The sequence below is a fragment of the Hyaena hyaena genome, unplaced genomic scaffold (genome assembly GCF_003009895.1).
Source record: "Hyaena hyaena isolate Hyena2069 unplaced genomic scaffold, ASM300989v1 scaffold_1148, whole genome shotgun sequence".
NCBI lineage: Eukaryota > Metazoa > Chordata > Mammalia > Carnivora > Hyaenidae > Hyaena > Hyaena hyaena.
Window position 1 is genome coordinate 293,984 of NW_024081782.1, and position 15,065 is coordinate 309,048.

General features: G+C 40.8%; 1 protein-coding gene across 3 annotated transcripts in view; it reads left to right on the plus strand.

The window, feature by feature from the left end:
* Positions 1-358: 358 nt before the first annotated feature.
* The window catches only part of KLHL7 (kelch like family member 7), a 59,385-nt gene continuing 44,678 nt past the window's right edge, over positions 359-15,065 (plus strand). The window contains exon 1 of one of the 3 annotated variants that reach the window (XM_039222517.1): positions 359-733. In XM_039222517.1, the coding sequence (XP_039078448.1) occupies positions 614-733 (120 nt within the window). In that variant the 5' untranslated portion in view covers positions 359-613. Of the gene's footprint in view, positions 734-4,409; positions 4,460-15,065 lie in introns of those variants that run through there. The other 2 variants (XM_039222518.1, XM_039222519.1) reach the window with 2 other exon arrangements.

Consider the following 15,065-nt stretch of genomic DNA (forward strand, 5'->3'; position numbering starts at 1 on the left):
ACGTGATAATCTTTCATCATTTAACAAGTATATATTGAGCGCCTACAGTTTGCGTCTCTGATGCTGCAGTGAAGAAAACACCAAACCTGTCTGTTCCTACGGAGCTTACACACCCTAATGTGTCCTACCGCCTACGTATCCCAAAAATATACAATCTCACCACATAATCTAAATTTATAACGTCTGATTTGGGGAAACGCAAGGGCACGTTTGTCCTTGGGGCCGCTGGAAGTCAAGAATCACGCCCGCGCCGGAGCGACCGAGCCTCCCGCACCGCCCCGCGTCGCAGAGAGCGGCGCTCGTCTGTGACGCGCACGTCCGGCCCACCGCTCCCTTCTTCGCGCCCCCGCCCCCGTGAGCGAAGTGCGCAGACTCCTCGCCGCGGCTCCAGTTCGGTCGGGAAGCCGCTGAGCCCGCGACGTCGCCTCCCGGTGAGTTTCTGAGGGGGCCGACAGGCCTGGTCCTTCCGCAGTGGCCGCGCCGGCAGCAGGGCGCTGCAGCCGCAGTCCCGGCCGCGGTGTTTGGTAAGCAGAAGCCCCGGCGTGCCCTGAGCGTGCAGCCCCCAGCCGCTCGGCCTGGCCACAGCCCCGGGCGTGAACGGAGCTGACGGAGGATGGCAGCCTCCGGGGTGGAGAAGAGCAGCAAGAAGAAGACCGAGAAGAAACTTGCTGCTCGAGAAGAAGCTAAATTGTTGGCGGGCTTCATGGGCGTCATGAATAACATGCGGAAACAGGTACCGCCTTTGTGGGAGTGACGGACGCCAGGGGGGAGGGGGTCCGGGACTCGCGCCCCTGGCTCCTTGGGCCGAAACCGCGCCCGGTGGTGATCGCGACTCTGTCCTCGCCCTTGCATCTGTTTTCGCACGCCAGCCAAGCTGCTGCTAGTAGAGGGTCGCGTTAAACAGTTGTGGAGCAGAAGCGTCTCCTCGGCTGCCGGTGCCGTGTGGCTCCCAAGTCAGACTCCTGGGGGACTCCTGGGGCTGGCATGTTGGGCATCGCGTATCCGTTGTGTAACAGCTCTGCCCTAGTTATCTCTTTGTGAGGCGAGGATCCCTCCATTGGCGAGCCGCCGCGTTAAGGTGTCGTGAGATCTTGTGCGGAGAAGCCCATTGGCACAGCCCAGCCCGAAGCCCCCTCGGAAGGGAGCAGCATTGCTGGCCTGAGATCAGCTACTCTTAGATAAGGATCCCCGCCCCTCGTCCGTGCTCCCCGGGTGGAGCTAGTTGGAGACAGATCTCCTGTACGTGTTAATTTAGAGCAAAAACAGTCACCGATAAATACCGCGCAGTCTTGTAAGGCCCCTCTGCGCCTCTGTTATTTATTAAGAGGAGCTCTTTGTTCTGTCCTTGACGTGTGGCGCATTCATGAAAGTCTTCATGTTGGCCAAAAGGTGGGTGATGAAAAGAATGGATTTTAACGCGGAGAATGTAGACCAGAGAGGTTTTTTGGTGTGTGTGTTGTGTGTGTAATTCCATAACATCTTATACCAGGAAGCCTAGAAAAGTCACTTGGTTACCGTAAGCCTTATTTATAGAAAATACGTGTCTAAGGAGGTGTGGGAATGTTTCTGTTTTGTAACGGTGGTCCTGTTTTTAAAGAAAACAAAAGCAGGGTGTGGGTATGAATAACTGCAAAACCTGGTTTGCTTATCTAGCGGTTTTGATGAGGATATGGACAACAGTACAGGAATTTCAGATGTGTTTGAAGAGACTAGCTTCTGATTTCTTGAAGCAAACTCCCACAGCCGCGATCTTGTCTTTGTTCATCAGCTCCTGGCATGGTGCATGAATGCGGTAGATATATGTCTGAATGCCTTTAAATCTTTCCTGGCTTTTATGCCGAAGTCGCGGGGAATATCTGAATTCAGTATTCTATGTAACTGACTTTAATGTCTTTATTTTTATGTATACATTCAAGTTCCTTTCATGGAAACCTTTTTATATTTGCAGCACCGGTGACTTCAAATTACTGGTGCATTTAACAAGTGTGTGCTTGTAAAGGGTAGTTGAACACAGTTCACCAGTGCTCAAATGTGTTTCCAGCAATCCCCCAAACCCCCCTATCCCCATATAGGTGGTTTCGTCTGCAGACTTCAGCATTGTAGAGCATTGCCTCATTATGTAGATAGGGTGCAACTGGTTTGCAGCATCAGATGTTTACTTGAAGAAGAAGGGATTGTCTGTATGTTTTTAACTCTTTGGATTAAAAAATTGAATTGTATCCATAGATTTAGCTTTAGACTATATTAACCTTGTTTATTCACTGTTAAACTAGAAATAAGATTATTGAAAAATCCGGATTCTGTTACTGTGTAGTAGGAAGGGAAGAATAAATGCTACAACAACCAGAGATCTCTTCCACAGTGGTTCACTGATCTTAATCTGCCGGATTCTCTTCTTGTCAATGGCTTTGAATGTTATTCAGGTATTCTCCAACAGAACTTTCACCAACTTCATGGAATCCTGAATCTTTTGCAAGAAGTGCGTTTCATTTGCAGTTGATATACATTGTACTTGTATTGCTCTGTTTAATATTGTAACATAGCAGAGACTCACCAAGAATGACTGACAAGGGCAGTTGATGGGATTGGCAGAAATAGAAAGTGGTCTGAGCCAGAGGAAGAATGTTCGAATGAGAACCAGTTTTATAACTCTTCTTGTTCTTAGTGAATGTTTTTGTATTGTGACTCTTTTTGCTTCCCATATGACTTTATTACTTCGGGGATCAGGATAATGAGTGCCTAGATGACAAGGACCCCTCTGTACACAGGCAGAAACATTCCTGCAAGAACTTGAGAACACTGTGAAATTAGAATACCTGAATTCCAATTCCTGCTGTGCCATTAATCGGTTTTGTGATCTTAGATAAATATGATTTAGGTCATTTCATCTCTCTGTAACATAGCAGTCAGTTCTATACATAGTGGCCAAGAGGATTGGCCACCAGCCTTAGCTTCTTATGGGGCCTTTTCCTTCATCGTCCTTGCAGTCATTTCTAGCCTTTTGATTTTAAGTAACCTTTCCAATGAAGTATAGAATTCACTAAAAGGATACAAACCATAAACATGCAGCTCACTGAATTATTACAAGCTTTTAACACACCTTCAGTAATAAATAAAACGTCAAGAGTACACCAGAGGTCCCCCTTTACACTTTTCTCAATCACTACTCCTCCACTGTTGTAATTTCTATCACCATAGATTAGTTTTTTCTGTTTTCGAACTTACATAAATGAAATCATACAGTATGTACTCTTGCATCTTGGCTTTTTAAAGCTAACATTGTTTGTGAGATTTATTGTATCGTTCTGTGTAGCTCTAGTACATCCTCCTTGTACTTAGTATTCCATTGTGTGAATACACCACAATTTATCCATTCCATCATTATGGACATTTGAGTTATTTCTAGTTTGGCACTATAAAGATTAGTACTACTTTGAACATTTTGTATGTTTTGTATGTGTCTTTCGATGTGCACATGTCTGCATTTCTGTTGGGAAATACATAAGAGTGGAGCTGTGGAGTCATACGTTACACTACACTCAGCTTTAATAGACACTGTCCTATAGTTTCCAAAGCTGTGTCAGTTTATACTCATTCCAGCTGTGCATGAGAAAGACTTGCTCTCATCTTGTCAACACTTGGTATTGTCAGTCTTCATAACAGTAGCCATTCTAGTAGGTGTATTGTAGCATCTTATTTAATTGGGTTGAGCACCTTTTTATTACCCTAACTTTTTGTTTAGATTAATTTTATTACCTGATACACCAGAGAGAGGCTCTACAAAGGAGGGCTGGGTTGTCGTCACTACTGCTCCTATGTTAATGAAGTCTAGGAGACCCTTAACATTTGAGGGATGTGTTTTGAGACCTCCTGGAGTACCACTGTAGTTTATAGTTTCCTCATGTTAAGTGAATTAAAGCATAATTAGAATTTAAAAGCTTATATTAAAGCCCTGTTGAGAATTATGTGAGAGAACCAAAACACCTGATTTGAGGACTGGATGCAGAGCTGTTAACTGGGCTTATTGTTAACTAAAATGACTCAGCTTGTGTTCAATCACCGCTTCAAGATTGTAAATTACTAGTAGTTTTGGTCTTTAGAGTCTCTTGTGAATAATCTAAACCCTCTGAATTAAATCTTCAGTAAGAGAAACACTTCTTGAGCATTTATTTTTTACCAGCTTTGTCTCCTTGAATTCTGCTACCAACTCCCAGTTACAACTCCCATCATTTAGACCTTCCTATTCTTAATTCTTTGCTGTCTTCTCCTTTTATCTATCTAGTTTAAGAGATAACCTCTCTTCACTCCCTTTCCACTGCCCCAGGCTTTCTTGACAGTCCATCTTTTTTTTTTTTTTTTTTTACATCCATCTGACAAAAAGCATTGATGACTATTTACCTTTTTTGTGCAAGGCTTCCAAGCACAGAGGATACCCCAGTACTGAACAGTCCTCTACAAGGTAAGTCCTAATTTCAACAGGGCTGTTAGTACTGGTGATCAGTCCAACTTTCCATTAATTTTACTGTTTTTCTTTAACCTGAGTCCTTTCTCTATATCCTCACTTTCAGTAGGTTATCCCTTTTTTGATATAACAAATAAATAGAAAATATTAGTTTGGAACTATCTAACTTTTAACTTTCTACCACCAAATCTATGAACCTATTTTGACACATTTTATTTTGCTACAGTGAACAAGCTACCTCTTTTCCTTCTAAAGCCAGTGCTTTCACCTGGGCTTTGACTCCCTCAGCATTAGCCTGGTCAGAAAAGTTACAGTGTTGGTTACTCCGTCTCTGTTGAGCACCTTAAACTTCTCCTTTTCTATTAGACTCTAGCCATCAGCATTTAGTCATGTTTTAATCTCTCTAGCTTTTAAGCCAAGCAGCCAAACCAACCCATCGATTCTTAATCTCAATATTACCCTGTAAATAATACCTCTTTCCCTTGTTAAAACCAAAAGGTGGGTAAATTCACTGCCTTTTTTTGGCTCACTGTTGATTTATTCCCTTATCTCAGTTTGGCTTTCTAACTCATCCATTCAGATGAATACTTATGGAGACCCACTTCATACTAGGCATTTTGCTAGATTCTGTAGTTGCAGTGATGAGCAAAACCAGACAGTCCCTGTCTTCATGTGGGTTTAGTCTAGTAAAAGAGTGAGACATTAGTTAAGCAGTTACACATACACACAAATGTAACAGTGGTAGGTATTATTAAAAAGAAGAACATAGTACAGTAAGGGCATATAAATGAATAATTTGACCATCAGGAAGATTCCCCAAGAAACTGGTAGATGAATCGAGAGCTGAAATAAGAGTAAGGGCACCTTAAGGAAAAGTCTCTTAGGTAGATGGAACAACAAATGCAGAGGTTCTGAGTCAGAGACCTACTTACCATAGAATGGCAAGTGCTAGAGACTAAAGGCAGTGTGACTGGAGCACAGAACACAAAGGGGAGAATGGTCAACATGAAACTGGAGTAGTTAGAGAACTGCCCTTGCATAGTCTCATAAGTCGTTAGGGGGGTTGCCTTTATTCTAAAACCCCTTCAGATGTGTGGTGTGTGTGTGGACAGACAGAAAAGTGATCTGTGGGTATTTTTCTTTTGAAAAAGATGGTCCTGATCTGTGGCAAATGAGAGAACTCTCAGAGTGGTTGTTGGCAGACCAAAAAGAAGTTGTTCAGTAGCTCAGTGAAATGGTCCCTTTGACCAAGGTGATGGTAGCAATAGCAATGAAGAAAAGGTGACATATTCAAGATTTAGGAAGTAAAATCAATAGGACTTGGTGACAACTTTCACATGTGGTTGTGATGACTAAATTAGATAACCAAATTTTTAAAAAGCATGACCTGATAATAAATACGTTCTCAATAAATGCTATTTTTGTTGCTATTATGATATATGGTAGTTAATTTGATGCTGAGGGATTTAATACAGGTTATCAGTTATGACCTCTAGAATTCTAGAATGCATAACTAGATAGATGAAGAGATTAGTCACCAAGAGGAGATACTGACAAAGAATCAAGGCTTTGCGGAAAGGATTATAGGTTGTATTTTAGATATTTTCAGTTCAGAGTGCCCATGAGACATTAAGGTGTATGACGAATTAACTGGTCTGCAAGTTGTGAGTTAAAAGTGTAAATTTGTGGTGCACCTGACTGGCTCGGGCAGTAGGTAGAGCAAGAACTCTTGATTTCAGGATTTTTTTTTTTAATGTTTTATTTATTTCTAGGAGAGAGAGAGAGCGTGAGCAGGGGAGGGTCAGAGAGAGAGGGAGTCACAGACTGAAACAGGCTCCAGGCTCTGAGCTGGCAGTCAGCACAGAGCCCGACGTGGGGCTCGAACCCACGAACCGCGAGATCATGACCTAAGCGAAAGTCGGACGCTTAACCGACTAAGCAACCCAGGCGCCCCTTCCGGATTTTGAGTTCAAGGCCCATTTTGGGAATAGAGTTTACTTAAATAGTGTAAATTTTGTTATTATCTGCAGATAGAAGATAACTTCTTTGTTGAAACTATGGAGAGTCAGGAGTCTAGGATAAAGAATAGAGAATGAGCCTATAAAGAAGGACCCCTCTGCTCCCTCCCCCCCACAAAAAGGCCAGAAAAGTAAGAGGAAAGCGAGAATTCTCAGAATCTGGGAAGAAATTGTTTCAGAAGGAGGATGGCAAATTTTGAAGTCTATGAGAAGTTAAGATAGGATATAGCAACACAGTGGAGTTGTTAACTGTAGTGTGTTGTTTTGATTGGAAGACAGATGGAAGTCAGATTAGCATGAGTAGGATATGAGACCATTGAGACGTTTTTGGAGAAACATGGTCCAAAAGGGAATGAGGGAGTCCAAATGAAGGTTGTTTGGTTTTATGTGTTTAAACTGGGGAGATAATAAGTGTGCTTAAAAACTGAGAGGAAAAATTCATTTTAATGTTAGAGGTTGAATGTATATGAGACAGAATGTGTAATTGATAGTTGATTCCTGAGATGAGATCTAAAGTAAAGGTAATTAATCTCTCATGGGAGGAGAATAGTTTCTCTTTCATCAGAGTGGGAAGGAAGAGAGGTTGGAAGAGAAGTTTGGAATCAGAATAAAGGAGTTTCTGTCAGAGGCTTTCTCTCTGAAAAGTAGGAAATGAGATCATCTCCTAAAATGAAGGAGGAATAAGATGAAGTTAGAGGTTGAGGAAAGTAGTTTTTGTGAAGAGTAGAAATGGTATGATGGCTGGTAGTATTTTTGAAGGTTTTTTTTTTTTTAGGTTAATTATCATGGATTTGTGATTAATATTTATCCTCAACCTGGCCTTCAAAGCCGTGTATGACCTGATCCCATCTTATATCAGATTTCATACCACTTTTCTCATATCCATTTCACTCCAAGCACCTGTCTTCCTTCAGAGCCTGAAATGTTATCAGTACTTATAACTTTTTCCCTCTTACTCATGCTTCAGTTCTTATCATAAATGCCACTTCCTTCCTGAATGCCCTACATTATGTCAAGGGCCTGTATTATATATACTCTATTCCTTTCCTTTACCCATTGATTATCTTTATTAGACAGGTAAACACTTTTTATTTTTATGAATGACTTTGCTCCTAAGCGCTAAGTTCCTTGAGGGCAGAGACAGTATCTGTCTTATTCAGTGCTGTATTGCGAACATCTACCACATAGGTGCACAAATATTTGTTAAGTAAATAGTTGATGTCATTGGTATGATTGATAACACCTAGAGATTGAGGGCAAAGTAAGAAGAAAAGAGGACAGGGGATGAAACTCTAGGGAAGCATCAGAAAGTGCATTGGAGATTAAGGTGTGGAAGGAAGAAAGATAGCAGGGAATAATGTCGTTGAAACCAAGATGTAAGTTCCAAAGAAGAGACAGGAGTATCAAATGTAGTAGGGAGGCCAAAAAAAGTGTCCCCTGGATTTGAAAATTAGCAAGTAGAGTTTTAATAGAGTGGTGGGGGATGGAGCAGATTTTAAAGACAAAGGAGGGACAGAATGGTGAGTACATGGAGAGGGACCTGTCTCCTCTGTGGCCCAAGCTTTCCAGGATGAGGTTAATGTTCTTTAAACTCCAGTAGTATATACCCAAAGAACACAAAAATACTAATTCAAATACTAATAATACACGCACCCTAATGTTTATAGCATCATTATACAATAGCCATACTATAGAAACAGCCCATATGTCCATTGACTGATAAGTGGATAACAATACACACACACCGTGAAACTTTATTCAGCTGTAAAAAAAGAATTAAATCTTGCCGTTTGCAACAACATGGATGGAGCTAGAGAGTATTACACATAGCAAAGTAAGTCAGTCAGAGAAAGACAAATACCATATGATTTCACTCATATGTGGAATTTAAGAAATAAACAAACATAGGAAAAAGAAGCAAATCAAGAAACAGGCTCTTTGAAGAACAAACTGTACCAGAAGGAAGGTGGGTGAGTGGATGGGTTAAATAAGTGAAGGGGATTAAAGAATGCACTTTTTGTGATGAGCATCGGGGGTTGTATGGAAGTGTTGAATCACTAAATTGTATACCTGAAACTAGTAATATACTATATGTTAACTAACCGGAATTTAAATAAAAACTTCAAAAAAATAAACTTCTAAAAAATAATTTAAAAAACCAAACTTGAGTAGTATAAAGTACATACTGCCATCATGATACTTACCACATGTGTGTTGAATAAATGAATACAGAGGCACATCTTAAGGGAGACATGATTGTATTAAAATTTCCTTCTGAGGAGAAGAAAGACAATCAAGATTTGGGAGATGCAAAAACCATGCCAACCCCAGGGACCTCTAGCCTTTCTCTAGAACACTGCCTTCATTGCACCTCAGCTCTGACTACCGCCAATCTGTCTTTCAGAGTTTCAAATCCTAGAGAGAGGATCTGATAGACCTAGTTTGGGTTGAGTGTTAACCTTTGACTCATTGATCTATGCTAAGAAGAACAAGGTCATGTAGCACAAACACAATCTTGAAAGGCTTATTTTATGTACTCCATTTATGCAGAATGAAGAATTACAAGTTGGGTAGCTACTCCAATGGGCTTGTATTACAAAGATTCATATCATTGAAATAGCTGGCATATTATATATTTTAATACATAGTAATACAGCAACTAAATATAATTTAGTTGCATTCTGTTGAACTGTCCAAAATGTGGTTGATTAATATTTGAGAGGCACTCTTAAGAATATGCCATCTCTGCTAAATATCATAAATTCTAGACCCAGTATCAGGTTAACCTACTGGAAAATGATGTGCCAGGATGAAATGAGTTCTTTTTTAGACTTTCTCTGAATTGTGCTTAAATTGAATCACAATATTATACTGTAAGCTTTTATCATGAAAAATGATTTTAAAATGCCTTTGTATCTTCTATAAAATTTCTTTTAATCCGGGTGTCTTTAGTTACTCATTGCTCTGGGAAACCATATGCTGTATTGGAAGTAACATGGCTTTTGGAATCAGAGCTGGGTTTGAATCCTAGCTCTTATTAATTGTGTGACATTGGGCAAGTCACAACTTCTTTAGCCTTTTATGTTTATATCTACACAATAATGATCATAATATTATACTGATACACCTTACTGATGTTGAGGGTAGTGAGAGAGAATGTGAAAACTCTTGATAAATTATTTAATGTCAAATATTGTTGGTATTGTTATCATCACAATGAGTCTGCTGGCATTCTTGGTTACAAGCAACAGAAATGTGTTCTCTCTTAAGTCAAAATAATTTATTGTAAGAACTTCAGAAGCTTATTGGGGTGCCTGTGGCTCAGTCAGTTAAGCATCTGACTTTGGCTCAGGTCATGATCTCACGGTTCGTAGGTTTGAGCCCCACATTGGGCTCTCTGCTGACAGCTTAGAGCCTGGAGCCTGCTTCAGATTCTGTGTCTCCCCCTCTCTGCCCCTCCCCTGCTCATGCTCTGTCTCTCAAAAATGAATAAATGTTAAAAAAATTAAAAATTAAAAAAAAAAAGTTCAGAAGCTTATAGTGTTGACCACAGGCTGGAAGATGGGCAAGCATGGCAAACAAGCAGGAACCAGGCATTCTCCGTTTAGGCTTCAGAAACCCTGGAGTCCACTACAGTGTAGGTGCAGTCTTGACTACCTGCTGCTGCTGCCATAAAGACAATTTTTCCTCCATCTTTCTGTCATTTGCTCAAGATTCAAAATCCTGAAAGTAGGTATATAATTGGTTGGCCTTAGATTGTTTGCCAGGTTTTGGCTCTGGTAAGTGAATAATAGAAATAACTGGCTTTTAGTTTCCATAATGAGTGAGAGTCAGGCTCTGAGAATTGCCCTCTCACCAGGGTAGTTCATAATGAGGTATTTTTCCGGAAATGGGAGCTTAGGGTTCTGATAGGCAAGAAATTGGTAAAAGGGGAAAGATTTATGTAATCTGATGAGAAACCAGAATGATAGGCAGGAAATTGGATACTAGGTTGCCAGAATCCATAAATGTCTACTGTGGTCTATACCTCAAGCTGTTGAAAACAAACATGTATGCACTTATTCTCATTCTTATAATTTAAAAAAAAATTCATCTTTTTCACTTACTATATCTAACTTGAAGTTCAAGATTATTTGGTGATACCAATTTCTTCTCTAGTCATTTCAAGATTCTTAGGCCTAAGTCTTAATAGATTTATTTGAGGGGCGCCTGGGTGGCTTAGTCGGTTAAGCGTCCGACTTTCGCTCGGGTCATGATCTCGCGGTTTGTGGGTTCGAGCCCCACGTCGGGCTCTGTGCTGACTGCCAGCTCAGAGCCTGGAGCCTGTTTCAGCCTGTGACTCCCTCTCTCTCTGACCCTCCCCTGCTCACGCTGTCTCTCTCTCCCCTAAAAATAAATAAAACATTAAAAAAAAAATTTAAAAAAAGAAGATTTATTTGATTGTAGAGGGGAAAGTTTCACATAGTTAAAACTTAGGTAAATAAAAGAGCAAAAAGGTGCCTGGATGGCTCAGTCAGTTAAGCATCCAACTCAGTTTTGGCTTCAGTCATGATCTCACAGTTCATGAGTTCTTGTGCACTGACAGCACAAAGCCTACTTAGGATTCTCTCTATCCCTCTCCTTTGCCCCTCCCCTGTGCATTTGCATTCTCTCAAATAAGCATTTATATATATACATATATATGAGCAAAGATGAAACTAAAATGCAAGCCACATTCATTGTTATTATTTATTTAACATTTTTATTATGCATTGTATTCATGACTTCTTCCTTCACTGCCAATTCCTATTTGTCTTGAACCAGCTCATCAAGGTTCTTTTTCTGATTGGTTCTTTTTCTGATCGATTGACCTAATCCTTTATTCCTAGGTATCTTGAACCTTTGGTCTTACCTATAAAGTCACATTATTTCATTAACGTTTATTGCTAGCTTTAGGAGTACCAGCATTGGGCAGGGATTTGATTTAAGGTATTTATAAGTTGATTAGTTAGCCTGTTGCTGTTTAATGGATGCTAGGGGCACCTGGGTGGCTCAGTCAGTTAAGCTGTTTAATGGATGCTAGCAGAAGACATGGGACTCCTAGATTAGAGACAATAGATTGATTACTCACATTACTCACATGATGCATAGCATCATGAGCATTTATATGTATCTGTCAGTCCCCTGCCCCATAAGTATTATGAGGGTGACCTGCTGGGGCCCAGAAGGATATTATACACACAGTGGGTTTGTGTTGTAGCGCTGGAATGAATACTGAGCTTAAGGAATCTGCCATTTTTATAGCAAACAGTAAGCAAGTCTGCTCCTTATTCTTGTGAGGGAGAAAGTATCTCCTCTCTTATGGTTGCTTCATGCCAACATACTCCTGAGAAATGGTGGCCCAGGGAAAAAGTGTCAGGGCCTTGCCTTCTTGGTATGTCCAGGAAAATATATACAAATTGAAGACACCCATAGAGGACTCTTCTCTCCCAACAGACAAAAGTACCCAGGGGGTTCCCTTGAGCTCCAGCTATCTTCTGTCCCATAAAGAAGAGCAACTTGGTGTTTGTTTGTTTGTTTGTTTGTTTTCCTTCATTGCCAGGTTCAGACACCTACCCAAATATAACTTTTGTTCTTTTTACCCAATGGCAAGAGGAGGCCAAAATGGCCAGGTCACAGTTTTAACTTCTAATTCTGTGAAAACATGATTCTGTCACTTGGGGTTGAGTCATTCTTCTTTTGGGTCCTCATATCTCTAAACTAGCAGAACCCACCTCCAGAGACTGATTGCTGAGATCAGAAGCAAAATATCCGTGAGTGAATCATTAAGCCTAAGAGCGAGGGGAGCTTCTTCCATCCCTTTGTTTCCAGGCTAACTCTGGCTGTAGAGAAATCATTCTGTCTGTATAAATTATGTAAACTCACATCATTTGAAAATGGATTCTACTGCTTAAAAAGTTTGAAAAACACTGTTATAAGGTTTTTCCCTGAAAGGAATAGACATACATTCTGTCTGTCTGTGTGTAGTGTGGGGAACAGGGACAAAGGGGCTGGGAAAACATTTCTGACCTTCACCTTACTGAAAGAGGAAATGGGGTTATCTTAAACTCATCTCTCTTCTCTCCTACAAATTTTGCCCAATGAGAGAAGTTCTAATTAAGCTAGAATTTAAGACATTGGTGTTTTATTAATGGTAGGATTGCTCTTTTGAGACTTACATACTTTTTCCCCCCAGATTTTTAGATTCTAGTTAGTTAACATACAGTGCAATATTGGTTTCAAGAGTAGAATTCAGTGATTCATCACTTAAACACAACACCCAGTGCTCATCATAACAGATGTCCTCCTTAATACCCATCACCCATCTAGCGCATCCCCTACCCACCCAGCTCCCTTCATCAGCCCCCAGTTCTCTATCTTTAAGGAGGCTCATATACTTAAGGTAGCCATCTGCTAAGGAGGACAGGTAAGGTGTATCTTGTGGACTCTCTAAGATGGATTTGGGCCCAGCTATCTCCCTCCACCCCCACCACACACACAGGACAAATGAATATGCAAGTTACAATATTTATATTATTGGAGTATATCGGTGTGAGCGAGTGGAGATTACCAACCACTCACCCATCTGTTTTATTTTGTCTCACTTGGCTATAAATCTTTATGTAAACTCCCTGAGTTGAGAATCTCAGAGAGCTGAATAGTAGTAATCAGGCACCAAAACCTTATCCCAGCTCCGAACAGAATGTACTGGACCAAGTAGCTATTAAGTTCTTATTTCCAAGGTTGTTTTTTTTTTAAGTTGTTTGTTTTCAACCTGTACAGGGAGCTTTTTTTTTTTTTAATTATGTTGAGAGAGAAAGAGAGAGCACATATGCATGAGCAGGAGAGGAGGAGAGAGAGAATCGCAAGCAGGCTCCATGCTGATAGTAGGAAGCCTGACGTGGGGTTCAGTCTCATGAACCATGATACTATGACCTGAGCCAGAATTAAGAGTCAGATGCTTAACCAACTGAACCACCCAGGTGCCCTGGGTTAAAGGCATCCTCTATCAATAACTGTTCCTCCATGTATCTTATGCACACCACTTCAGGAAGGTTATTTAAATTTTTTACTCCAGGGGTGCCTGGATGGCTTAGTTGGTTAAGCATCTGACTTCAGTTAAGCATTTGACTTCAGCTCAGGTCATGACCTGCGGTCCATGAGTTTGAGCCCCACATCGAGCTCTGTGCTGACAGCTCAGAGCCTGGAGCTTGCTTCAGATTCTGTCTGCCCCACTCATACATACTGTTTCTCTCTTTCTCTCTCTCTCTCAAAAATAAATATTAAAAAAAATTTTTTACTCCAGCAAGCTTTTAGATGGGTAGATAATCTATTAACTCCAGACTAGAAATTCACTTGAATTTCCTGTCTAAAATTTTTCTCAGGCAAGATGTCATTCATTGCTTTCCAGATTATCTACAGTGAACTAAATGACAGCTTAAAGAACTGTATCTAATTCCATACTAGCAACATAAAATCCCCCAAATTTGACTGTTATGAACCCACTCATTATTAAATTCCCACATCTGTGATCTCCCTGTGAGTTAAAATTAAAGGCAGTTTCAAATATGTGCTCTCCCTCGTTCGTTATACTGCTCAGTCTCAGCCAAAAGGCATTAGCTTAAGTGTTTGGATAGGTTCTGGGACTTTGTTCAGCAGCTGCAGCCTAGGCTATCTTCCGTTGGCATATATTAAGTTAGTTTAGCACCTCTAAAGCTGAATTTTTCCAGTGTCAAGGTAGTTGGTGCCACATGTTTTCAGAATGTCAAAGGGTTCTGAGGACTCTTAGCATCATCCCCATCCCCACAAAACTGAAAAGATACGGGCAAATCTCCCATCTCTACAAGAGATGTTGACACCTTACCATGCAGTCCTAACCCACATTGTTGTTCCCATACAAAAACAACAGGAATGTCGGATTCTAAAGAACAGAGAATCTTCAAAGAAAAGGATATCTTGGCTTTTGGCTTGCCTAGGTTGCCAGTCTGTAGTGGCTGTCTATAATTTACAGACTCTAACTCAACTAAGAGGAATCACTTACCAAGAGGCTAATAGGAACACTTTACCATATAGGGAAGGAATTTCATCTATGCATAATAATGTTTCACTGGCATAGGATACCTTGTACTTGGAGAAATTTGCCAAGGGGATTTGCCTAGCTGCCAGGTCTTCTACAATTCCTCTTTTTCCCCTTTGTCCTGCACACTTAAAGCTTTATTTTTATTTTTTGAACCTTGTGTTCCTAGGATCCCAATGCTGGAATAGTTGAGTTCTGTCCTTTGAGAGAGGGATGATCCACATTTATAGCAGGCACTTGGGCAAAGCACAGTTTGTGGCCTTGCGTTCTCCACAGTTCTGATCCTCCTAGTTCTGCACCTGTGTGTCCCCATTATGATCCTATCCTACTGTGAAATTCCTTGTATCTACTAATCCTACCTCTTGCAGAGGTCTTTTTTCCTTTCCATTTTTCTCAGCTGGAGACTGGCCTTTGATGGATTCCGAATTCCTCGAAAGCCAGTGGGGACCAACATAGCCTTTGTAGTGTGCTCCTCAGAACGTTACCTTTC